Source organism: Prionailurus bengalensis, chromosome B4 (assembly GCF_016509475.1).
Source record: "Prionailurus bengalensis isolate Pbe53 chromosome B4, Fcat_Pben_1.1_paternal_pri, whole genome shotgun sequence".
NCBI classification, from domain to species: domain Eukaryota; kingdom Metazoa; phylum Chordata; class Mammalia; order Carnivora; family Felidae; genus Prionailurus; species Prionailurus bengalensis.
Window position 1 is genome coordinate 126,455,335 of NC_057358.1, and position 25,082 is coordinate 126,480,416.

Genomic DNA, 25,082 nt, shown 5'->3' on the forward strand with positions numbered 1-25,082 from the left:
GGAGGTTAGACCAAGTTGACAAGGAGAGTGGTAGATGAAGTAAAAAAAGGTAAGCAAGAACCAAATAGCCTGAGGTTGTATAGGACTTTTGGTTCTCTTTTAAGTGAGATGGGCAAGCATTGGACCATTTTGAGAAGGGGAGTTGAATGAAGGGTACTTGTTTATATTTTGAAATACTCTGGCTACTATATGTAGGATAGACTAGGGGAATGTGAGTAGATGCAAGGAGGCCAGCTGGAAAGAGAGCTGATGGTGAATGTTTGGAGTAGGGTGATAGTAGAGTTGATGATAAGGATTCTTTCTACCACTGTGTTTTCTGTTCATCTGCTTGTGTCATATAACCTTTGTCTCCCTTCTATCATGAGTGAATTGTCCCTGCTTTCTTCTGTGGCCAGCCTCTTCGCTTGTGTCCTAGATCCCTTTCCTTCTCACCTTCTCAAGAACTTTGCTTTTGCATTTATTTCCTCTCTTATGTTAATCCTTTTTTTTTTTTTTTATGTACTGGGTCATTTCTGTCTTCATCCAAACACATCTTTCATCTTAAAAATAAAAAAACCTTCTCTTAATTCCACTTCTCAAGCTGCCTCCCCATTACTCTGTTCTTCTTAATGCAGTTTTCCTCAAAACACTTTTCTGTACTCACCTCTATTCTTTTTACTCTTTAATTCTCTCCTGCACCTGCTGTAATTAGGCTTTCCACCCCACTGCAGAGGCACTCATCAAAAATCATCAACCCAGTAATGCCAAATCTAATAGTTCTCAAACCTTTTTTCTTTAATTCCCCAGTGCATTTTAATGTAATGCGGTATTCTCTCCTTCTTGAAATGCTTTCTTCACTTGGTTTCTAGGACACAATAGGGAACCTTTTTACAATGTTTGAGTGCCCCGAGGCAATATTGCCTTGGTCTCCATTTCCACTCCCTTGGTGATCTCATTCAGCAGTCATGGTTTTGAAAATCATCTGTATGCTGATGACTCCCAAATTTATGTCTCTGGCCCTGACTTGTCCCCTCTGCTCCAGACTGATATAACAGGCTGCCTACTCATCTCCTCCCCTTAGATGTATAGTAGGTATCTTAAGTTTTAACACATACCCGACTAAGCTCTTGATTCCCATCCCTTCACCCTGTTTCTTTCCTTCTTTCCACATTTCGGTGCATGGTACAACCATTCACTCCACTGCTCATTTTTTGCCATACAGAATTTCCCTTGTTAAATGAACCAGCTTCATTTCCCCCCCTTTATGTTTATGATCAAGATTTAGTAAGCACCTTACCATACGTGAAGTACATTAATAGATACTGCTGCTAAGGAGAAATTAGAAAGTAGAGACTCTATCTTTGAGGAATTTACAGTCTATTGGAAGAAGAGAGTAGTACCCTGAAAGCATGAATAATCATTTAAGCCAAGTAAACTAGTTGATTAATGAATTGAAGTCATTTTCCAAGTTGATTATTTTAAGATATTCTGTGACTAGGAGGAGTTGGTGAATAATAAATGAAAATTATTTTAAGTTTTCTATATTTTAGCTTTTTCACATAGGAGATCCAGGTTCAACTGAACTGTTTAGAGTTTAGATCTCTGGCCAGAAGAGCCAAAAAAAAAAAAAAAAAAAAAAACCTGTTTGTTAAACAACTTCTCTATGTGAAGCTCTTGAGCCACATATTATGTAGAAACAAAGATTATGAGACCCTCTTTTTGTCCTTAAAGAGGCACTACTGTATAAAGAGATAAGACATGACAAGTAAAGATAACTAAAGATACAAGACACACACAAAAATGCACTTTCTTCCTGAGAAAGATGCACTCTCAACTATGATGATTAAGAAAGGCAGAACATAAAGTAACAGGTGGTTAGTTTTGGTTATAGTGTAAATGGAATGACGGCTAGTTAATTATTACACCCTATTTCATTATTACCTGATTGAACCCAACACATGCCTACCCAAAGGAAATTGGTCTTAAGTATTGAGGCAGGTAGAAAGAGAACAGATGGTAGAAAGTACCAACCCAGGTTGGGTTAGTCTGTGGAGAGGTTTACAGAAGAGATGAGGAATCTGTGGATTTGAGAGAAGAGATGGGCAAGATTTGTCAAAATAAAAAATTTGTTGGAGGGTAGTATTTGGGAGGAAATAGAATGAGTCTATACAAATGCAGTTTGGGAGTGGTATGTAACAATGAAAGCAACAAACTTATGTTTAAAAAATTTTTGTTTTAAGAAACCCAAAACATTGGTAACAAAATTTTGGGGTGATAACCTTTGTTAATAGATTCTTTACTCTGGAACAGTAGGCGCATACTACATGAAATCACTTGTTAGATGTCTCATTCTTCTCTACATTCAGTGTATAGAGACCATATAGAACTCAATATGGTTAGCTGAATCAAATAAGGATTTATTGTGCAGTGACTTTGTGCCTATAGAGCACAGAAATCATGGTGCTCTACCCTATGAGAAATAACTGAATATGGGTTCTGTAAACACTTTGGTAGCTTATTCAATTTTCTGGGATTTAGTTTCTGTTTGTGTTCACAGCTGTATCTCCAGTGTCTCCAATACCTCCTGATTCAGGATAGGCATTCAGTGTAGAAGGAGAGAAAAGAAGAAGGTCAGTTGAATGGATTAAATAAAATAATATACACATTAAGGGTCCAGCACAGTAAATTATTATTTGACTTTGTTTTTATTGTCATTTACTACCTTAGTGCCTAGCTTATGGAAGGCACTTTTAAAAAGGTATTTGAGGAGTGTCTGGCTCAGTCAGTAGAACATGCAACTCTTTTGTAAATTCGAGCCCCATGTTGGGTGTAGAGATTATTTAAAAATAAAATCTTTAAAAAGAAGACCTTTGAATTCATTCATTCTTCCTTCAATCAGCAAATACTTATGGAACATTGTAATATGCCATGCACTGAGAGCAGTAAACAAAACAGAAAGAAGTCCCTGCCCCCATGGCACTGACTCTTGTGGAAGAAGGCCAACAGTAAAGAAAAATATACACTGTATCAGGTGGTGATGAGTGCTGTGAGGAAGATTAAAGTGGCGGTTGGGGGTGGGGGTGCACAGAAAAGAATGCTCAAGGTTAGTCATATAGGGTGGTCAGGAAATGCCTTCCTGTAAGCAACATTTTAACATAGACCTAAAGTGAAGGGAATGAGCCACACAATTTTCTAGAGAAAGTGTTTCTGGGCAGAGGGAGCAGCAAATGCAAAGACCATGGTGTGTTTTAAGAAGTTCCATGGAGGCCTGTGCAGCTGTAGCAGCATAGGTCAGAAGTGTAGTCAAATTGGAGTTAGAAAAATAGCAGGAAGCTGGATTATGTGAAACCTAAGGGAGTTGTAAGGACATTGTTTTCACTAGGAGTAAGATGAGAAGCCCTGGAAGCTGGAGAACTGAGACCAGGAATGACATGATCTGACTTTCAAAGGATCCCTAGCTGCTTTGTAGAGAATAAATCACAGAAGGGCAAGGTTTGAAGCAGAGACCACTAGGAGGTTGTGGTAATAACCAGTTCAGGCGAGACATATCAGTAACTTGGATTTGGTAATACTAGAGGGAGTAGTGAGAATTGGTTGAATTATGGATATATTTCAGAGGTAGAAACAATATAATTTGCTGGTGGCTTGGATGAGAAGAGGCTGTTTCTAAGGTGTTTGTACTAAACAGTTGGAAGAATAGATTTACCATTTAATGAGATGGAAAACTAAGGAACAGCTTTGGTGGGAGCATCAAGACTTCTGTTTAGGACATGCTAAATTTGAGAAAGCTTTAAAAGTCTGGAAGTCAGTAAAGAAATTAAGATAGAAATATAATTCAGGGAGTTATCACTATATAGAGACTGTATAAAGCCATAAAAACTGGTTGAGATCACCAATAGATTAAGTGAAGAATGTCACCCAAGAGCACAACCCTTGAATTTTCCAACACTTAGAAAACAAGAGGAGAAAAGAGAATTGGCAGAAGAGGCTGAGATGAAGCAGCCAGTGAGATAGGAGAACCTGAAGAGGGAGGGGGCTGGGTGGATGGATGGGTGAAGTGAGTGAGCAAGCAAACAAACCAAGCAAGCCATCTGCAGGTCAATTGATAAAATAGGGTGATGGTGATGTTACTGCCTCCTTTGCAAGGTTACTGTAGAGATCAAGTATAGAGAATATATATGTATATCCTCTCTTATAGGAACTAGCACCTTTAAAGTATTCAATAATTAGTAGCCATTTTTATTATAAAACAACAAGAAAACATAAATACAGATTTTTTTAGCAAATACTGAAAATGCTGCAGGAATTACAAAAAGGGAAAAATCAATAGGAATGAGAGTATTAAGAAAGGCCCCGTGGACGATAGAGAAGATAGATTGACCCTCACTTTAAAATGGATTTTGATGGAAGCAGGCAAAGGCATTCCAGACGCTAAAATAAATAAAAACCCAGCAATGAATTTGAGTATATCATGGTGGTACAGTGAAGAGGTGTTTCTCTTCAAATGAAATTTAATTACAAACTTGAAATCATTTGAGGTGGGATTTTTGTTGTTGTTGTTTAGTTTTATTTGAAAGCAAACCTATGTATTTTTAAAAAGCTTTTTCCACTCATAGAGAACTGAGCTCATAGACATTATAAGACTGACCAGTTGCATGGTGCCATCCTCACTTACTCTAGTACCCACAACTGATGATGGTTTTGCATTTCTGCCATTAGGTTTTACCACCATTGAGGGATGTGACAAATCGTCCTGAAGTTGGCTCAACTGTGAGAAATAAGCTGGTGCGCCTCATGACACATGTTGACCTTGGAGTCAAGCAGATTGCTGCTGAATTCCTTTTTGTCCTTTGCAAAGAGAGAGGTAGGTTAAACTCTCTTTGCTCTCTACATTTTTATTTTTCCGAGGGAACTTAAGAAATCTTTCTGTTAGTAGTGGCCGTCTCATTCCACTCTTTTCAGAGCTTACTCCTATCTGTTCTATTAGAGGGCCTGAGGAGATATTAAAAATTAATAATTTAAAAAATTTTCTGTATGCTTCTGAAGTCATTAAGATGTACAAACACACTCACATTAAACTTTGCCTTCTGTATTCTTAACCCAGACTTCTTAATCTTGATGAGTGAGGACCTGGAGCCATTATGGAAAATCTGCTTAAGTAATTCAGGTGCTACTATTTTGGGGTTTTTTTTTAGATTTTATTTTTTTAAGTAATCTCCTCACCCAACATGGGGCTTGAACTCACAACCCTGAGAGACCAAGAGTTGCATGCTCTACCAACTGAGCCAGGGTGCTACTGTTTGGATAACCAGGCAAAGCCCTGGGTTAGTTCCCTTTTGTAATTCCTCTTGGAATTAAAACTGTTGGAGTCTTGGTTTCTTCCCTAGGTTATTTAATAAATAATTATTCAATGTGAGCTACATATACTATGGAATTATAAAATGGAAGATAGAAAGTACAAAAATGCCTAAGATATACCCCTTACACTTGAGATAAGGATAAGATAGAGATAGAGAGAAATTTTAATTTTTTTAATTTTAATTTTTTTATTTTTTAAGCGAGCGAGCAGGAGGAAGGGGGAGAGGAATGGAGAAAATCCCAAGCAGGCTCCAAGCTTAGCACGTAGCCCAACGCAGGGCTTGATCCCACGACACAGGGATCATGACCTGAGCCAAAATCAAGAGTCACTCAATGGACTGAGCCAGCCAGGTGCCCCAGTAGAGAGAAACTTGAAAGTAACTATACTACAATGTAATAAACACCATTTTATAAGCATATATAAAGTGATTGTCTTCTGAGATACATCTAACAATTTTAAGTATTTCCTAAAATTATATGGGTTATTTGCCCTGCAAAATCAAGTTCTTCAAACAAGGAACTTTAAGTTATCCAGATATTTTTACCTATTTCTTTCTTCAGCTCCTAGTTTTATATGTATATTGGGGCACCTGGCTGGCTCAGTAGGTATAACATGAGACTCTTGTTCTTAAGATCATGAGTTCAAGCCCCACATTGGGTGTGGAGCCTACTTAAAATAAGAATTTAAAAAAATTTTTTTTAATTAAGATTTAAAAATGTAGTAGTATAAAAATTCTATCTAAGCAGATTTTATATTCCACTTTTTTAAAGTACCTCAGTTTTGTGAAACATAATTTGAAGGTAGAAAACTTCACTCACTTCTCCCAAAATATTAAGTTCAATTCTCTTTTGTTTTTTTACCCAGCTATATTGAGGTATAATTGACAAGTGAAATTGTATATATTTAAAGTATATTATACACCATGATTTGGGGTGTGTGTGTGTGTGTGTGTGTGTGTGTGTGTGTGTGTTGTGATGTGATTAACACAATTAATTACTTATGTATGTCTGCTGCCTGCATGGTTCCTTTGTGTGTGTGTGGTGAGAATGTTTAAGACTTATTCTTTTAGCAAATTTCAAGTGTACAACACAATACTATTAACTATAGTTAATTTCATTTCTCCTGTCCCTAACCACCATTCTACTCTTTCCTTCTAGGAGTTTTATTTTTTTTTTCTTTTTTTAAGATTCTACGTGTAAGCGAAATCATATGGTATTTGTCTTTCTCTGGCTTATTCACTTAGCATAATGCTCTCTAGGTTCATCCTTGTTGTCACATATAGCAGGATTTTATTCTTTGTCATGGCTGAAATATATATATTTACGTGTGTGTGTGTGTGTGTGTGTGTGTGTGTGTGTGTACCACCTCTCCCTTATCCATTCATCTGTCATTGGACATTTGGCTTGTTTTTGTATCTTGGCTGTTGTGAATAATGCTGCAGTGAACATGGGAGTGTAGACAGCTCTTGGGGATAGTAATTTTGTTTGCTTCTGATATATACCAAAGAGTTGGACTGCTGGATCATAAAAACTGCTGTTTTTAATTTTTTGAGTAAACTCCCTACTGTTTTCCTTAGTAGCTGCACCAATTTATATTCCCACCAATGGTGTGCAAGGGTTCCCTTTTTGCCACATCCTTGCCAACATTTATCATCTCTTTTTTTTTTCATCTCTTATTCTTTTGATAAAAGTCATCCTAATAGGTGTGCAGTGATCTCTCGTGGTTTTGATTTGCATTTTCCTAATGATTAGTTAAGTTGAGCATCTTTTCACAAAAAGACCTGTTGGCCATTCATATGACATTTTTCAGGTTTTTTGCCCATTTTTGTTTAAGCAGGATTTATTTTTAGGTTTATTTTTATTATGAAAGAGATAGAGACAGGGTGCAAGTGGGAGAAGGACAGAGCAAGGGAGAGAGAGAATGCCAAGCAGGCTCCATGCTGTTGGCACAGAGCCCAATACAGGGCTTGATCCCACAGACCATGAGATCATGACCTGAGCCAAAACCAAGAATCAGATGCTTAACTGACTGAGCCACCCAGGGCCCCTTTGCCCATTTTTAAAATAAAATTATTTAGAGATTTTGCTACTGAGTTGTACCCACTGAATTCTTAAACTTTATTTCTAACTGATTCAGCCACTTCAGTTCCTGTTAAGATGGCATATTAGCAACATAATTTTATCAATATAACAATAATAATAAACAGCTATTATATGTTGGGGTATCATGTTCCAAACATCCTAGGCCATAATCTCATTTAATTCTCATAAGGACCCTATAATTTAAATATTATTATTCCAGTATCATAAATGAATTAACCTGAAACTTGAGAGTGTTTCAGTAATTTACTCAAGGTTGTACAGTTGCTAAGGGCTAAAGCCCAAATTTGAGTCCTTTCTTTCCATTCTGCCACATTTCTTTACTTAGAGTAATTATCTTCAGCTGTTATCACAAATGCTCTTTTAAATAATTCAGTTCTTTCATGACTTTGAGAAAAGATTGATAAAGCATTTTAGGATTAAGTGACTTGTATAGTGCCTTGCACATGTAAGCTGAATTGAATCAATTTTTCCAAGATAAGAAATGAGCTGTTTTTGTAAAGTATAATTATGTATGTATACATAAGTCTAAATCATACCTATGTACCTATCCATCAAAAGAGGTTTATCAAAATACATACTAACATCTTATCCATTGTTACCTTTGAGTAGTAGGATGGCTGGTGACTTTTTTTAGTTCTGTGTATTTTGTAATTTTTCTACAGTGAGCATGCATTTCTTGTATTTTTTAAAAAAATTTAGGGTGCCTGGGTGGCTCAGTCAGTTAGGCCTCCAACTTCAGCTCAGGTCATGATCTCGCCGTCCATGAGTTCGGGCCCCACGTCAGGCTCTGTGCTGACAGCTTGGAGCCTGGAGCCTATTTCAGATTTTGTGTCTCCCTCTCTCTCTGCCCCTCCCCAGCTCATGCTCTGTCTCTCTCTCTCTCTCTCTCTCTCTCTCTCTCTCTCTCTCTCACTCTCTGAAAAATGAATAAACCTTAAAAAAAATTTTTTTAATTTTAAAGAGGAAAACTAAAGCTTATTTCTTCTATAATTACAGCTCTTCATAAATTATATTACATATCTAAATATAATCACCTTACTAAGAGTTAGTGTCATAGCAAATATGGCATATGCATTTATATATGAATTTGTTCAGTGTTTTTCATTTGAAAGTATTAGCTTTGTTCCCTCTTGAACCCTACATTTGAGGTTTTATAGTCCTAACTTTGAGCCCAAAGCCAACCCATAGTAGCAAAAGTATTGTATCAGTTTCACTTGACCTTTAGCAATTCTATGTATGTTCATCTGCTTTTCCTTCCAATCTGATTTTAAGTTTAGTAGATACATTCTTTTGGAATAAAACTTTACCCATTTAACCATTTACTCATAATTTTTGAGCTATAGCCAGGGAATGCAGAAGTATAAAGATAAACAAGGTTTCTGTTCTCATATCACTTACTTTCTTATCAAGGGTTACAAACTCACATGCCTTCAAGTGCCAGGCTGGTAATAAAAATGGACTGGACATAAGAAGGTGAATGAAAACTGACACTTAACTCATTGGTGGGAAGATGGTGGGTTGGGAGTAGGGGAACAAGAAGATTGTGCAAGATTGGAGAGAAGATATTGCTGCTACTTAGCTCCAACTGGTTGTTATCATGAAGGAACATATGGCAATGTTACCCAGTCTTCTAGATTTTTCAGGAGAAGCCAGGATTCTGGATTTTTAGATAAAATCTCCCAGTTTTTAAATGCTATCAACTAATTATAATTTAAAACCATCTAGGGGCTCCTGGGTGGCTCAGTCGGTTAAGCGTCTGACTTCGGCTCAGGTCATGACCTCACAGTTCATGAGTTTGAGCCCCACATCAGGCTCTATGCTGACAGCTCGGAGCCTGGACCCTGCTTTGGATTCTGTGTCTCCCTCTCTCTCTGCCCTTCCCCCACTCATGCTCTGTCTCTATCTCAAAAATAATTACTATAAATGTTAAAAAAAAATTTTTTTTTAAACTATCTAGCCAAAAGAAAAAGTTTGTAGTCCACATCCAACTTGTAAGTCATCAGATTTTGGAATTTGGATTGGGTTTGGATGCAAACTATACTAAAATGAGATAAATTTCAGATAATTCATCAGTGTTGAACTTTCCTCTTAAGGACATTCAGCTAAGTTTGAAGTGAAGGTATCATGATGAAGTCTTAAAAGTCAGACCACTAAGTGGAAACAGCAGGCAGCAAATTGGGTTAGGAACACAGAAACTAAATTAAGAAGGAAGATTGAAATGGGACAAGATACAAAGGGCAAAATTTCATGGCAGCCTTGGCACAGAAAGAGTCATCCAAGGGTCATCAATACCCATCTGTGCCAGGCTAAACTATATCCCCAACTGACAGTGGCCCACAGGTTAACTTGTGCTCGTGCCCACCAACTTGTTGAGCCAAATCTAAACTTACGTTACCAGCTCTGGCAATTGTGTACTTTGTCCAGGGGGCCTAAAGAGAGGCCTTATGCGTTTTAATTAAAGAAAACAATTTGTAATACAATCCTCCCCCTGTTAACACATTCATTAATTACCAGTGTGTGCTAGGCACTGTGGTAGGGGCTGAATTACAAAGATAAATAAGGCTTAAACACCCTCAGCACATAGCCTCACAACTGGAAACTTTCATCTCCTTTATTTGAGTCTCTGAGGAATAGGTAGGTGTCTGTTTAGCTGGTAGCTGAAGTCTCCCTTTTCTGATCTTTTCTCTTCCTGTCTTGTTGTTGCTGTTGTTGTTGCTGTTGTTGTTGTTGTTTTTAACTGTCTCTATGTATTTTCCTCAACCTGTACACATCTCGACATCACAGTCCTTTATATCTTAGCCTCTTGAGTGACTAATCTGTTTTTCCTCTTAGTATCCAAACTACCACTCAGGCTTCAACTTGCTGCAAATTAGGCTTTCCACTGCCTTTCCCTACCTCCCAGATTGCTCTGAAAGTGCTCTTAGTAAGCTCACCAGGTAACTAATTTTCAAAAGTAGTGGATATTTTTTAGCCTTCATTTTACTGCATCTATCATTGTAATTGACACTATTGGCCACTCTATCTCTGTGCTACCATACATTCCTAGATTTCCTCTGACCTTTATTTTCAATCATAGTTAACAACTGTCTTTGCCCACATTGAACTGCCAGTGTTCCCTAGACTTCTCTCCTGACCCCTGTTCTCATTTTACATTGTCCCCTGAGTGATCTTATCCTCTACTTGGCTTCTGCTTCAGCCAGTTTGCTGGGGATTCCCAATTCAGTGTATCTCTTAATATAAACTATTAATAAGTCATATCCCTCCTTTCTGGTCAGGTTTTCTTCAGTCTGTCTTCCATGTGGTTAGCAAAAAGATTCTTCTAAAATACAAATATAATCTCATCACTACCACCTTGTAAAACTTTCAGTGACTCCCTGTCACCTGGTAAAATCCAAATTTTCTTAGATGCCTCCATGGCCTGCCTTTTGTGCTTCTAAGTTCTAAATTTACTACTAATTATAAATTTACTACTACTTTATACTTTTTGCTTACTCATGCTGTATTTTTTGTTCTCGCCTGATCATACTGTACCATTTCTTGGCATTATCTCCATGACTTGGCAAATGCTTTTCCTTTTACATGCAATGTCTTCATTTGCATGGCAAGCTTTATTTATCCTTGAAGATCAGCTTAAGTATCATCTCTGTGAAGACTTGTCTGATCATGGAGGCAGAGTTAATCATTGTCCTCCTTGTACCATTTTTACTTACACCCATTTTTAGTACTTTTGACATCTGCTATATTCTAACTCTTAATTTGTTGAACTTGCATTCTAGCCATTGAGTTTCCTTAGGTCAGAGATCATGTTGTCTTCATTTTTGGATCTCCAGTTTTAACAAAGTACCTTAGAGATAATAATAAAAGAGCAAACATTTCTGCTCTCTGAATGTAGTGTAGTGAATATACAATCTTATGGATTTCTTCATGTAAAGGAATAATTTCAGTATACTATAAGAGAGGAATGTGCCCGGTACTGTGGCAGCCTGAAAAAGGGAATGATTGGTTATGTGGAGATGGTCAGAGAAAGTCTTTGCAGAGAAATGGGAAACAGCCTTGGTATGTATAGGAAAGAGACTAGTTCAAGATGTGAAGAATCCATGATGTGCAGGAATAATAGGAGATGAATTTGGGAAAAGAAGGCAGGGGCCAGAAAATGAAGCAGATCTTAGAGGTTTTATACAGGAAGGTGATAACAAATTTTTGCTTTACACAGATCTATGAGGCAGCTGTATGGAACAAGGAATTAGAGGGACATGAGATTGAAAATAGGGAGACTAGTTAGAGGAAGCTATTAGTATAAGATTTCTAAAAGTTGCAGTATTTGGAAGGAAAAGGATTATAAAGCCTTCTCTATATAACAGAGAAAGGGGATTGTCTCTAGGTAGAATCTGGCTCTGCCATTCTTTCTCCTTGGTAAAGAGCAAAACCTCTTTTTGTTTTCATGACAGAGTGTGATAAAACCCACGTTTGCGTAAGCTGCAATACCATTACCACCAGTGCAGTTCTGACTGCAGTATGCTACTATGGTTGCTTTCCTCTGTTCATAGTACCTCTAGCATCTTGATAAAATAGTGGTGAAATATTTTTTACAACTTTCTGACTGTTGATTTGTCCCATTTCTGCAGCAGTTTTATAATTTTTTTTTTTAACATTTATTCATCTTTGAGAGACAGAGAGAGAGACAGAGCATGAGCAGAGAAGGGGTAGAGAGAGGGAGACACAGAATCCAAAGCAGGCTCCAGGCTCTGAGCTGTCAGCACAGAGCCCAACGCAGGGCTTGAACTCACGAACTGTGAGATCATGACCTAAGCCGAAGTCAGACGCTCAACCGACTGAGCCACCCAGGTGCACCGTTTGTTTATTTTGAGAGAGAGAGAGACAGACAGACAAGGTACGAGTGGGGCAGGGGCAGAGAGAGAGGCCGAGAGAGAATCCCAAGCAGGCTCCACACTGTCAGCACAGAGTCCAACTCAGGGATTAAATTTATGAACCATGAGATCATGACCTGAGCTGAAATCAAGAGTCAGACGCTCAACTGACAAAGCCACCCAGGTACCCCTAAATAAATTTTTATGTTGTTTCTTTCTTTTTTTTTTTTTTTTATTTAAGGGCCACCCAGAAAACCTTTTCTTTGCCTTAGCAGCTCACTTTATTTTTTAAAATGTTTATTTTTGAGAGCCAGAGTGCAAGCAGGGAAGGGACAAAAGGAGGGGGAGACATAGGACGTGAAGCTGGCTCTGCTCTGATAGCAGAGAGTCCAATGCAGGGCTCGAACTCATGAACTGAACTGTGAAATCAGATTGACCTGAGCCAAAGTCAAGAACCAGTTGCTTAACCAACTGAGCCACCCAGGTGCTCCACAGCTCACTTTAACATCCAAGTTCAGTCTGTTTTCTTTTTACTACTTTCCCAGTATTGAATAGGATATTTTACAGTGTTATTTGAAAATAGCTAAAAAGTAGTTATAAAACATTCCATGAAATGATGTCAATCAGAACTTCACAAAGAAAATATTTCTCACTGTGAAAATTTTGTAGGCCATTTGTCATCTCCCTTCCCCAACCCCTATTTTTAAAATATTTTATCCTATTAACAAAAGTTCATTTGATTCTGAAACTATTGGCTATAGCCTTATCTGTTTTATTTTTTTTTTATTTAAAAATTTTTTTTTTCAACGTTATTTTTGGGACAGAGAGAGACAGAGCATGAACGGGGGAGGGGCAGAGAGAGAGGGAGACACAGAATCGGAAACAGGCTCCAGGCTCTGAGCCATCAGCCCAGAGCCCGACGCGGGGCTCGAACTCCCGGACCGCGAGATCATGACCTGGCTGAAGTCGGACGCTTAACCGACTGCGCCACCCAGGCGCCCCTAGCCTCATCTGTTTTAAAGGCAAAGCAAGTCTTTAAATAGCCTTTGTAACCCAAACTGTCACAGAGTTGATACATGTTTGTTCCAGTGAATGAACAGTAAGCATTATTTTCATAAAAGTGCTAGGGATTTCTTGCTATTAACTAACTTCCAGGAAGATTTTCTGCTTAAGATAGCAGATTATTTAGTGTTCAGGTTACTTTTTAACCTATTTTGGCTTTTCATAAACTCTGCATTCTTAAACTATTTTAATGTTTAGCCATTGTAGGTGGTTACTTACATTTTATGTCTTTTTTATTGTTAATTTTTTAATTATATTCATTTCTCAATTTAGACTTCCACAATTTCAGTCAGTATTTTTTCTGGAACTACCAAACACCTTTATTGGTTAAAAAGTAAGGCTTATCAAAAACACAATGAGAGTATCAGTGCCATGTGGATTCAGATATATGATTCTTCGCCTCTCTGACTTTGTGTCTGACCCTGTCATTAATGTCTGACCTCTGTGAATATTAAGAACACCTGTATACATCTCTAAAAGTCCATTAAGAATTCATTAATTTATCCAAACCATTCCAGTCTTGCAGAGGCCCTGTCAGCAAAGGGAGCATATTCAGATTTATTCCAAGGGCTTTCAAATTAAACCACCGTGATCCCTCACTGAATTCCAATATGATTCTATCTAGCACCCATTGAGAATTATTACCAAGGAGACAATAGTTACCAATAGGTTTTAAGGTAGAAAATGGTTGAAAGAGAATCATGCAAACTTTAATCTACTTATATTATTAATCCATGTCTCCTTTCACACAAATTTCACCAGTTTGCTATATCCTTTGAATGTAGGACTTCCTTTTATTTGTCCCCAGACTGCCTATTTTCAGTGTCAAGAAAGGTACCCTCTAGTTCAAGTATTTGAAAAGTTAATGAACCACTCTACCCTGGATTATTCATCCTATCCATGCCTTTAATGATTTCATCTCTGATCATATATGTCCCCTTTCCTTACCCACCTTTTTGCCTATCTACTGCCCCTTTCAGGTCCCAAAGTCATTTTAATTGCCCTCTGAATCTTCTCAGCTTTATTTTGTCTTTTTTGAGTAACTGGTCTGAATTATAATAGTATTTCAGATGTAGGTTTCACTAAAGCCTTATACATGAATAAGATAGTGTTTGGTTTGTTTCCTACAGTTGTCTTTAGAATGACATTTTATTGAAAGCCTTAAATAAAATTTTTATTTTTAGACTGATAGATTAAATATTTTGGTGCTCACCTTGAAACTGTACCTGATGAAAGGAAAGTACTCTTCAATAAAGCTGCTAATGATTGCTTAGTTTCCAAGAAAAAAAAAAATCCTACAGTTCAGGGTTCCCCTGCAAAAGTTTTATGTGTCTGCTTGTCTTAGAGATATCACCTTGCACTGATAACAGGGTAATACTGCCCTGCATCAGATGGTTCACTGAGCTGTTGCTGCTGTTGTTGTTGTTGACTAAGATAAGTCTAAAATTCTCATTTTACCTAATATTCCCAGGGAAAAAAAAAGAGCATTTACTTTGTGCCAGATACTTTTCTAAGCACTTTGCATGTATTAACCTGTGAAGTAGATATTATTCCAATTCTTGAGATTAGAAGAAGTGGGATACAGAGCTGTAAAATAACTTACCCAAGTCAACCAACTAGTAAGTGGTAGAGCCATTACTAAAATCCAGCCAGTCTAACTCCTGGGCCTACCTTCTTGGTGGGTCTCATGTGCTTATGTATTATTGCTGACTTTTTTGAAAAAGTAGTAACTTAGCCTATCCTATTTGCAAATATCCCTAAGTTTCGTTATTGCTGACAATTCCTATAAAGGGTGTAAGAAAGATTTTAGATAATGACTGAATTGGTAAAATTCCAATCTGGGTTTCATTAACTCCAGTTTCTAGTCATCGTTTCTCCAAAACCGGATAAAGACGTAAGATTTGTGACCAGAAAATTAAAACACCACTCTTGCTAATGGCCCTGTCGTCACAGAAGCCCCACTCCTGCCACAAAGTATATTCCAAACAGCTCCACTTGAATTTCTGATACCTGAAAAAAGACTTTTGGTCCTCAGAGCATGCAAGAGAATTTATGGGTAGTTTAGTATAACCACTAACACACTTTGAAAATCTCTCAATTTTAAGATTTACTGCCGTATAGATCTCCAACTTCCTTGTACTGGTAAATAGTCAGTAATGACAGTGAGCACCCAAGACCCAAGGATTCCTGTCTAAAAACCTGTTCTGTTTTTGCAGTGGATAGCCTGCTGAAATACACTGGCTATGGGAATGCTGCAGGACTGTTGGCGGCCAGGGGCCTCTTGGCTGGAGGAAGAGGAGATAATTGGTACTCAGAGGACGAGGACACAGACACTGAAGAATACAAAAATGCAAAACCAAAGTATAGTATCAAGTTTCTTTTCACCTATGCCTGTGCCTTTGATTTGGTTATTTACCTTTCACTTCCTTTGTCTTTCATTTTGCAAGTGTTTCCTTTCTTTTGTGGATTTGGAAGCTTTCCATTTAATAGTGTTTTTAGAGACAATTTCATAGCTAGTAGCTTAGAGAGTGACTTCAAATGATTAAGGAAAGATAATATTGCAAGAAATGTTCTGCTGCATGCTCATTATCCTCTCCTAAGAATTTGGAGAGATGGTATTTTTAGACATTTACCATCATATACTTAAAAAGTATTATTGGCTACTTTTTGCTTTCCTTTCCGTAGGTTGGGATTGTATAAGGTACAACCAAGACCAAGGATTTAAGCTGGTTATTTGATGGTTCAGTCTTTCTCAGAAATCTAAACATAGGTTTCATAAATTCTGATCTTCCCTCTTGCAAAAAAGCCATTATGAATCAATAAAATGGTACATCACTAACAAAAGGAAGGAAGTGTAGCTCCACAGTAAAGTTTTATCAAACACTTAATCATCTTTTAACAGATGTATTATTGCTTTGAATAGGCAAACCAGAGACTATCATGTCTTTCCTGAATCAGTGCTTAGAAATCAAAGACACTAATTCTCTTATCCCAAAACAAACCACCTCTACTTCCTTCTGTTTCCTCCGCATCCTTTTTTTCCCCCATTTAGCCCCATCCCAGGTAAATTTCTTAGTTCCACTTATTAGGAGTTACTTGAGCTCAATTTTCTGGTTTCCATTAATGAATATTAAAAGGGTGTATCCATCCCTTTTGGCATTATCGATGATGTTGACATGTTAGGTTTCCTGCTGATGGTTTCTAGAGTGTAATGGGGATCATGTGGTAGTTGATAAAGGATAGAAAATCATTATCTGCAAAATTAGGCTTTTTTTTTTTTAAAGGATAGACTGTGCCCTGTTAACATGAAAGTAGTAGGTTATCAGAAGGTAACAGCAAAGATCATTTCCTAATCAGACAAGACATATATGGCCTATATTCCTTGGCAAATCAGGCCTGAGTAGGTAGCATTATTACTTTTAATATTTCTAGTGCTTTCAGTCTCAGCGGCAGGATCTTGTAGAGTATATCCTAGAAAGAAAAGGCTTCAGGGAAAATAAAACTAGCAGTGACTCTAACCAATACATTCTTAAGACTGCTACCATTTAGATGCTATAAATTGGGCATCTCTATCAAGTAACTGAAGCTTAGATAGAGGAATTATACTTTAATCTTTTCCTAATCATAGAAGTCATCATTCTAAATTAGTCTTGCTAGCTAGCTCTTGATTTTTCCATTCCATAAACTATACTTCCATATCAGTTTTTTTCTCTCTCTTCATTTGAGACATTAAATATACCACTTAAGTCTCATATTTTTAAACAAAGGTAGAAATTACATTAGGCATTCATTGTGTCCCAAGTTATGCAGACAAGTCAACTAAGATAGAAACTCTTGGAATACTCATGGATGAATGATGTCATTATATCAATGTGTATTGTTGATTTTGTTTGGTGAATGACTCTATTATAGTAATGATCACATATCTCACAAGCACCAGAACACTACTATAACAAGAAATTGGAGGAAATACAAGAACACTGGGTCTCTTCTAATAGCATGGGAAATAGAAATGTGTTAGATTGTGAAAGTGATGTTAGATTTCAGGAGAGCACCTTTTGTTTAAATCAAAGACCATGATGTTTGGTATTGTTACTGTTTTGGCTTGGAAGAGTCCATACTTAGGCCTGCATACTTTGTTAGAATCTTCTTCAGCCTTTGGACCTGGCCTGTAGGGTTCATAGGAATGGTGTGTTAGTGTGGTCAGAATAGTCACCATTGTGAAATCTTGTTGTGTTTCTTAAACATTGGTCATTACAAGTATATATTTCTAGCAAGCATTACATCTTTCCCCTTCAGATAGATTTGCATCTGTTTTTTTCTTACATCTTCCCTCTTTCCGATAAAACACTGTAGTGGGATGTTTGTTAATTTAAAATATTTATTCAAATGGTCCTTGTGGCAGTGGTGGTGAACAAAATACTTTGCAAGCAAGACAACTCCTTGTGCTCTGGGGAGTGATCTACAGAACTGAAAGAACTTTTTCCCCAAAAATCATGAAAACTTTTTACCAATCTAGTCAGGCTTATGAAGTCAGCACCTGAAAGGATTGCTTTCCCTGCTACCATCTGATTACCCTTCACCAAGATCACAGTATGCTTTTCTTATGATGCATTTATTCACAACAGTTGCTAGTTTGGGCAGAAGCAGAGAAATTACCCTTTATCCACTTGGCCCTAGTCCCGTTGTCAAAAATGTAAGTGGATTCTGATTGATGCACCAAGGTAACCTGTAATCCTTTAGTGGAATCTGAAACCAATAATTGTGTGGAGCTTACATTTAGGCTATAGGAGACAGTTAATTTCACAACAATCTTTTTTGTGTCAAAATAAGTGTATTTAATGGACTGGAAATGGCTTTCTGCAATTAGCAGAAATATAGTCAAAGAATCAAGTTACATGCCACACACACTGTGTTGTAAGTCTAGCCATGTTTGTTAAAAGTTTTCAGATAAACTTTGGTCTTGAATCAAAGAGAAAAATTTCCAAATTCTAACTTATATACCTACCTGTTTCTTTTATGCCTCAGAGCATGGAGGCCCCTTGACCATACAGGTGGTATAAGTGACTAATGTGGTTTGTACATCATTCCAGACATCAATTGAAAGATGTGTACCTGATGACATTTGGCTCATTTTAGACCAGTGGCCTTCAAGATGGGTATATAGGAGCCTAGGGGTCCAAAGAGGTATCTTTAAAGGGCTGCTAGATGGAGGGCAAAAGGAGGGGGTGACCAAAGTGGGCAGAACTCTAGGATAACTCCTTATACTCTTAATACCCTACACTAGTTCATACTCACACCCAGAAGCTTAAAATCATTGTACTAAGCAACTCAGGGGTGTTTCCTTCTTGACTATATTTCTGTCAGCAGTAGCTGTGGCAGCAGCTGTGTAATTTCTTCAGAATGAGACAAGAGACTTTTATTCTTTGTCAAGATTTTGTTTTGTTGCTTTAAGTCCCATTGTAATTGTCACCATATATTGAGACTATACAGAAGACTCTTTATTGTTTTGCGGGGGCACGTACTCTGGGGAGTTTTTCCTGGAAAGATATTTCTAGCCTTATTTGCACTTAACCTCTTCTTTCCTGCTCTGAGCTCACAAAAGTCTTTTCCTATTAACCCTGATCCCTTTCCTGGAGGTTGCAAATTGTCCACTCATAGACTAGATTCAGCCCACAAGTAAGTTCTGCTTGGCTTACCTGATGTTGCATTCATTGGTTTAGTTTTGTGTTTTCATTTTCTGTTTTACATAATATTTTGCCGACATTTAGAATTCAGATATTTCAGATGGAAATTTGGATTTTGAACTTTTTTTAAATAAGTTCTAATAACATTAAGCCTGCATTTTCACGTGGCAACTGGCTGATGGAGTGGAGGGTCTGTGGTGCCCACCATACCAGGCATGAGCTCCTCTGGTTTAACAATATATCCTTGTCATTTACCTTACCTGCCTAGCCCCTGTAGGAATTTGCCTTTATAGCCCCTTCTTTAACCAAAATGCTTTGAGTGAAATTTAATCTACACTTCTTAGGAGATTGAAGTTAATTTTCATATAGCTCATGGAAATTTTAATGGCTCTTTTTTGTAAAGTGACCTAGTACTGTTGATGTTGACCAAATGTAGCAACAACTCGAAAAGCAAAAGTTTTGAAATATATTTCAGCTTTTATGTATATATTCATTTGCTCATACCTTTTTATGTCTTAATCCCTTCATCTCCAAGCCCATAATTGCAGTCAGTTCATAGATAGTAGCCTTATATAATACAAAATGCTCGATGATGCTTTACATAGGTATTTAAATAATTCTTGTCACCTAACTGAAAGACATATACAATCATAGAATTGGAGGGCTGGGAAGATGGGGAAGGGGAACGAAGGCAAGGTAGGACAACATCGTACCATAAAATTACCCAATACAATATCTACCACAATTAGTGTACTTAAAGCATCTTAAGATTCAGTCTTAGAACAAGAGAAAACTACCCTCAGAATTTCAGTGTTAAGATCCGAAAACCTAGAAAGTTAAGTCTTAGACTATACTATTTGAGGTTGTAGTGATTGTTCAACTGAAAATAATCCATTTTATGAAATTTCACATCATTGTTGTTATGGTGACTGTTTTCCTCTCTTGGTAAGGAAACCACAGGAGGCTGGTTTGATGTGGGGAGCAGGAGGGGCGGCAGTGTCCCCAGCACATTGGCATTTTTCCCGTAAAACAGTGGCACAGTTCAGTGCCCCAACTTGTGTTTGCTGTGGCACTGGGTACATTCTTCTACATATTGGGGGTGGGGTATTACATGAGTAAAAGATGATAAATCCTTACTCTGTAAGTGAATCTCTGGCTACTGCTTTTATACTCAGTGAGCAAAGATTTTGTGACGTTAGTAGCTAATTTCAGAGCAAGCTATTAAATCATTTTAGCAGCAAAGGGCTTGAGGTCAGCTTATTAAAAGCGGACATCACTTGTACTAAAACCTTAACCAAGAAAAGAATCAAATGTACCCTGATTCAGGAATTCATGTTCTGGCCTTATAGTGTGGATACCACAGAGCTTACCAGTGTATCCTCTTGACACATTTTCCCCTGAGGCACGTGATGGCTTGTCCTAATGTCATTATATTCCAAAACAGTCTGTGGATGTCATTTCTTAAATCACCCCTCCATTGAACTTGAGGAGAAGAGCCTTCTTTCAAGAGACAAATCGAACATATTCTACATAGTTAGTACATCTACCTTTCCTTGTACTTTTTTCTAAGGCCTGATTTCCTTTGCTTGGGAAGTGGTATACACCTCTAATAAGTACCTTTACTAATTTATTTATAAGACTAGTTGTTTTTCTAATTTAGCAGGTGGCAGAAAAGGAACTGTGAAAACATGTGCTGTTGCTATATGCCCAGGGAAATAATTGATGGATGGTAGAATTACATTTTTAGTATGCATCTGGATTCATCTTTAAAATGCTATAGTTCTTAGAAGCCTTGTCTGGGCTCCCCTTGTTCTTGCCTTTTGGGAAGTATGTTGACCGCATTCAATGTTTTTGTTAATGGCCACTAACTAGAGGCCTTTTTCTCTCCTATTATAGCACCTGGGGGAATAAAAAAAAAAAGGGGGGGAGGGAATAGTAGCACACAATGAGTGTCTGAAGTAGGTGCTCTAGCCCTGTGGTTCTTTAACCTCATTGTGTATCAGAACCACCAGGAAAATAAAATATATAGATTTACTTGGTCTCAGGTGAGGCCTAAGCCTTTTCTTTAAAGTTTACCAAGTGATTCTAATGTGCAGCCAAAGCTAAGAATCACTGACAAGCCTATGAGTTTTCAGACTGTTTCCTTAGAGTTCCTAAAAGTGCCTCAGGGGCTACCTTAAGAGGAAGCAAGTAAGTACAGACCAACAGAAGGGGCTTTAGGCCTCCACTCTGCTTGGTCACCCATCCCCTCTTCTGCCAGAGAGGTTCCACTTTGTCTGTTTTATATGTGGGCTTTCTGTGTAGATTTCATTTGTTTAAAAAAAGGCAGGGGGAGGTTGGTGGTCCGTCCACCGCTTTGAATGAAAAAAAGTTTTTTAATCATGGCTACAGCCTTCGGTCTTATGCAAGAATGACAAACAGAGGTTTTAGATATGTTTGTTGAGAATGCTGAGCACTGAGTCCTTCCACAAGAATCTGAATATCATGTAGCCTCCAAGGAATGTAGAAAAAGAGAAGATCTTTTAGTAATGAATAGTAGTAGTAGTAATGAATAGTAATGAATTTCTCCAAATGAGAAATCCCTGATTGGTAAAGAAAGTTAAACTGCCCAAGTCAAAGTCTAAAGCACAGCTTGCAAGCTAGCCCCCAGAGGACCCAGTTGATCACAGTCTTCGTTTTGGCCCATAGGATTCTACCTCCTGCCACCTTTAGACAGGCACTGTTCTCAAGTTTACCCCAGTCCTCAACACTCCACATTATTTATACTTGACCAGTTCACTCATTTGCTTATCCTGAAGGCCTGGCCACTGAAAGTATTTGTGTTTATAGACCCTAGAAAACAATTAACAGCTTGCTATGTTTTTAATGATCAAATGAAATATCGCTGCAAACTGTCTATATACTTGGCTCAAACAAAATGCCATAACCTCTTGTCTGCTTTTCCAGAAACATGTTTAGGTTATAGATATTTAGCAGCCATTGAAAGAATTTTCTTTCATCTCAAAAAAAAAAAAAAATAGTGTAGCTTTCAGTTAAGAGGATAGCTTGTGTGGTATTACAACTTTGTACAAACTTTATGGAACATATTCATTTTAAGTACTTTATTAAATTATTTCCAGAAAGCCAGATGGTATACCTGTCTCTTGGTAGGCTAGATTTTTTTTTAATCCAGGTCAGATCAAATCTAATTTCAATTGTTCTTCTGCTTTATCTTTTATTATTTAAACACTCATTGCCTTCTGTGGTCTCACTAATGGACTAATTTCCTGAGATTATAAATCGGCATGCTTTCATTTTCAGATTTCAGCCTCTCTGTCATCATTTTTCCAGTTTTTTTGACATACATTTGTTTTATGCTGTATCACAAAATGGATTCTCCTACTCAGAAATCATTTTTTCTTTAAATTAATAAACTATGCATCCAAGGATATTTATCCTAACGGCACCAATCAAATTTCATATTTTTAAAAAGCAGCCAGGCGTTAAAAAAAACAAAGTTGGCAAGTTAGCTATTGTTTTTTTAAAAGAGTAAAACTCTCACCCATTTCCCAAAGCAAATTAGTAGAAAAAGTAATTTTTTTTAAATTCCTATAGCAGTTCCATACTATAAAATTGCTATTATTGCCCATTTTTGGCTATTATACTCTTTCTTATTATAACTTACAACTTGGACCAGAGAGTATAGAAAGAGCATAATTTTAAAACATACAGCATAACTTCTTTTTCTTTTTGTAGCATTAATCTTATCACTGGTCATTTAGAGGAACCAATGCCAAACCCCATAGATGAAATGACAGAAGAACAAAAAGAATATGAAGCCATGAAACTTGTCAACATGCTTGATAAACTCTCCAGGTATTGTATTCCCATCCATTTTCTGCTTGGTTTCTAAAAATGTTCTATTTCTTTGTCTCTCTTACTGAGAGTTACCATGGAACAGCAACTCTGGAAATCCATGTGAATTGGAACAGGGTGGCCCGGGCAGCAGTAGTTCAGACCTCTCTCGGCTACCATGGTTTTTCTACGTGTGCCGCTTCTGGATGTGCATTCTAAACATTTAAACTCTCAAAGCTAGGGTAGGAACTACTAGATCACTGTGGTATTTAACCAACTAACCTCCCTGTCTTCAAAAAGATGCTGTGAGTTAGGTTCAATGATTTTGCTGCTTCTTGTATTTTTGTTTTAGTCTGTTTTGGTTCTTGTTCCAAATCATTATGCTTTTTTTTTTTTTTTTCCATTTTTGATGTGCAAGCTGGCAATTTCTGTCTTTTTGGGTTGCTCCTGAAACCAAGAATTCTAAACTGCCATGCACCCAACAGGAAAAAGTGAAAAGGAATAGCTCAAATTAAGGGTTTTCTGAAAGCAAGTGCTTGTATTAATTAGGGGTTCTAAAGACAATCTCCCCTTCCCTTCTTGCTTCATACCACCTTCCCTTCCAAAAATAGCCAGTTTTGAAAATAATTAAGTCAAATATGTACTAATCGGCAACGAGTCATCTTGGAGGAGTTATTAGAAAATATTAATTCCTTTCACACTTGCCTGAATTGCTCTATTTTCTAGTCATACATTGAGTCACTGTCTCCTTTAAGCCATCTTGAATGAGTGCTTCTGTGTGTTGGTGGCAGCTACCACTTAAAGGTGTATTTCTTCTGATCATTTTCGTTTTCACAGCAACTATGTAAAGGCTAGTATCCCTCAGTCAGGAGAAGTAGCAACTGGAATGGGAAAGCCAGAAAGCCAGCCACTATAGGAAAAGGTGTAACAGAGAAACAAGTAGAGGCTAAAAGCATAGCAGGAGGCTGACGGACTTCAGACTTAGGGAGTGTGACAAGTATGGGTAGACACTGCAGAGTCTGAGCTTTTTGCAAATGATGCTGGTGATGTGGTAGAAGCTATATAAAAATAGCTTCATCATCTGCAAAGCTAATAGGACTAGAACTTAGTGACTTCCAGATAGTCCTTTTAAGTTTTCATCCTTTCCTAAAGAGGGTAGAATCTACAGCTAACTAACTATGCACACAATCTTCAAGTGACCTTTGTTTGCAAATGACATTCTCCATACCTTTATATAGAATTGACATGTTCCTTTACTGAAAGAATTATAAGCAAAGAGAAGACACTTATAGGCAAACCTATAGGAAACAGAATAACAAGGTGTGAATGAAATCAGAAACATAAGATTTGTGCTTGGCTACTTCCAAAAGGATCGAACGTAGCTAATGAAACTGTGGTTTAAGTATAGAAGTTAGGATGAGAACTAACAGAGTCCATCTAGTAGAAGCTGGAGAGGAAAATGTTAATAAGGACCTATGTGGAGCATATCCGTGTGTTAGAGCAATAAACAAATTTCATAAATTTTGCTGAATATGAATTCTTAAAATATAACACAGATGCTGTTCAACTGGCCTATATACCCTAGATGAGTAAACTCCAAGCTAGGAAAGTGGGAGATGGGGAAAGGACTGCCTAAAATACTCCAGTATATTCCAGGTATTTGACTTACTGAAAGAGATAAGACCATTCCATAAGGCATCCCTATGCAAGGGACAGAAAACGGTGCTAGGTCCTTCTCCTTTTAATCCCAGGGGAATCCACATTTCTAGAAGCTGCCAACAAATAAATAGCCTGAAGCTATGTCAAGTCTGAAATTGCCAAGCTTCTTCCACTTGATTTAAACTATGCCTCAAAGAAGATGCATACTCACCCAGAATCACCCAGCAGATACCCAACTCAATCTGAAGGTGATACTCCTTTTTGCATGTATAAAGCAAAGCAAATATGTCTTGTGTTGGTTTTGATGGTACCGATTCTGCCATTAAAATTGAAGTTAAAGGCAACTTTAAAAACAGTTCTAAACCACAGACTTTTTGCATGACGTGTGGTGGGTTTTTTACATTGTCTGCCTTTGTGTGTGTGCTTCCTAACATTTGCTCTTACTAATGATCAGTGAGAAAATTGTATGGAGATCAGCAGTGGGCATTCCAAAGCAGGAATGCAAAGAATGAAGCCATTCTTTATGCATCTT

The 25,082-nt window shown here is 37.5% G+C and overlaps 1 protein-coding gene across 6 annotated transcripts in view; it reads left to right on the forward strand.

Annotated features, from left to right (window-relative positions):
- RIC8B (RIC8 guanine nucleotide exchange factor B) overlaps positions 1-25,082 on the forward strand; it is a 107,308-nt gene that overhangs the window by 66,677 nt on the left and 15,549 nt on the right. For 4 of the 6 annotated variants that reach the window (XR_006294494.1, XR_006294495.1, XM_043562419.1 and 1 more), the window contains exons 7-9: positions 4,699-4,843; positions 15,587-15,731; positions 22,793-22,912. Coding sequence is in view for 3 of the 6 variants with exons in the window: in XM_043562419.1 (XP_043418354.1) it covers positions 4,699-4,843; positions 15,587-15,731; positions 22,793-22,912 (410 nt within the window). In the remaining 3 variants the exon portion in view is untranslated. Of the gene's footprint in view, positions 1-4,698; positions 4,844-15,586; positions 15,732-22,792; positions 22,913-24,642; positions 24,799-25,082 lie in introns of all 6 variants that reach the window. The other 2 variants (XR_006294493.1, XM_043562420.1) reach the window with 2 other exon arrangements.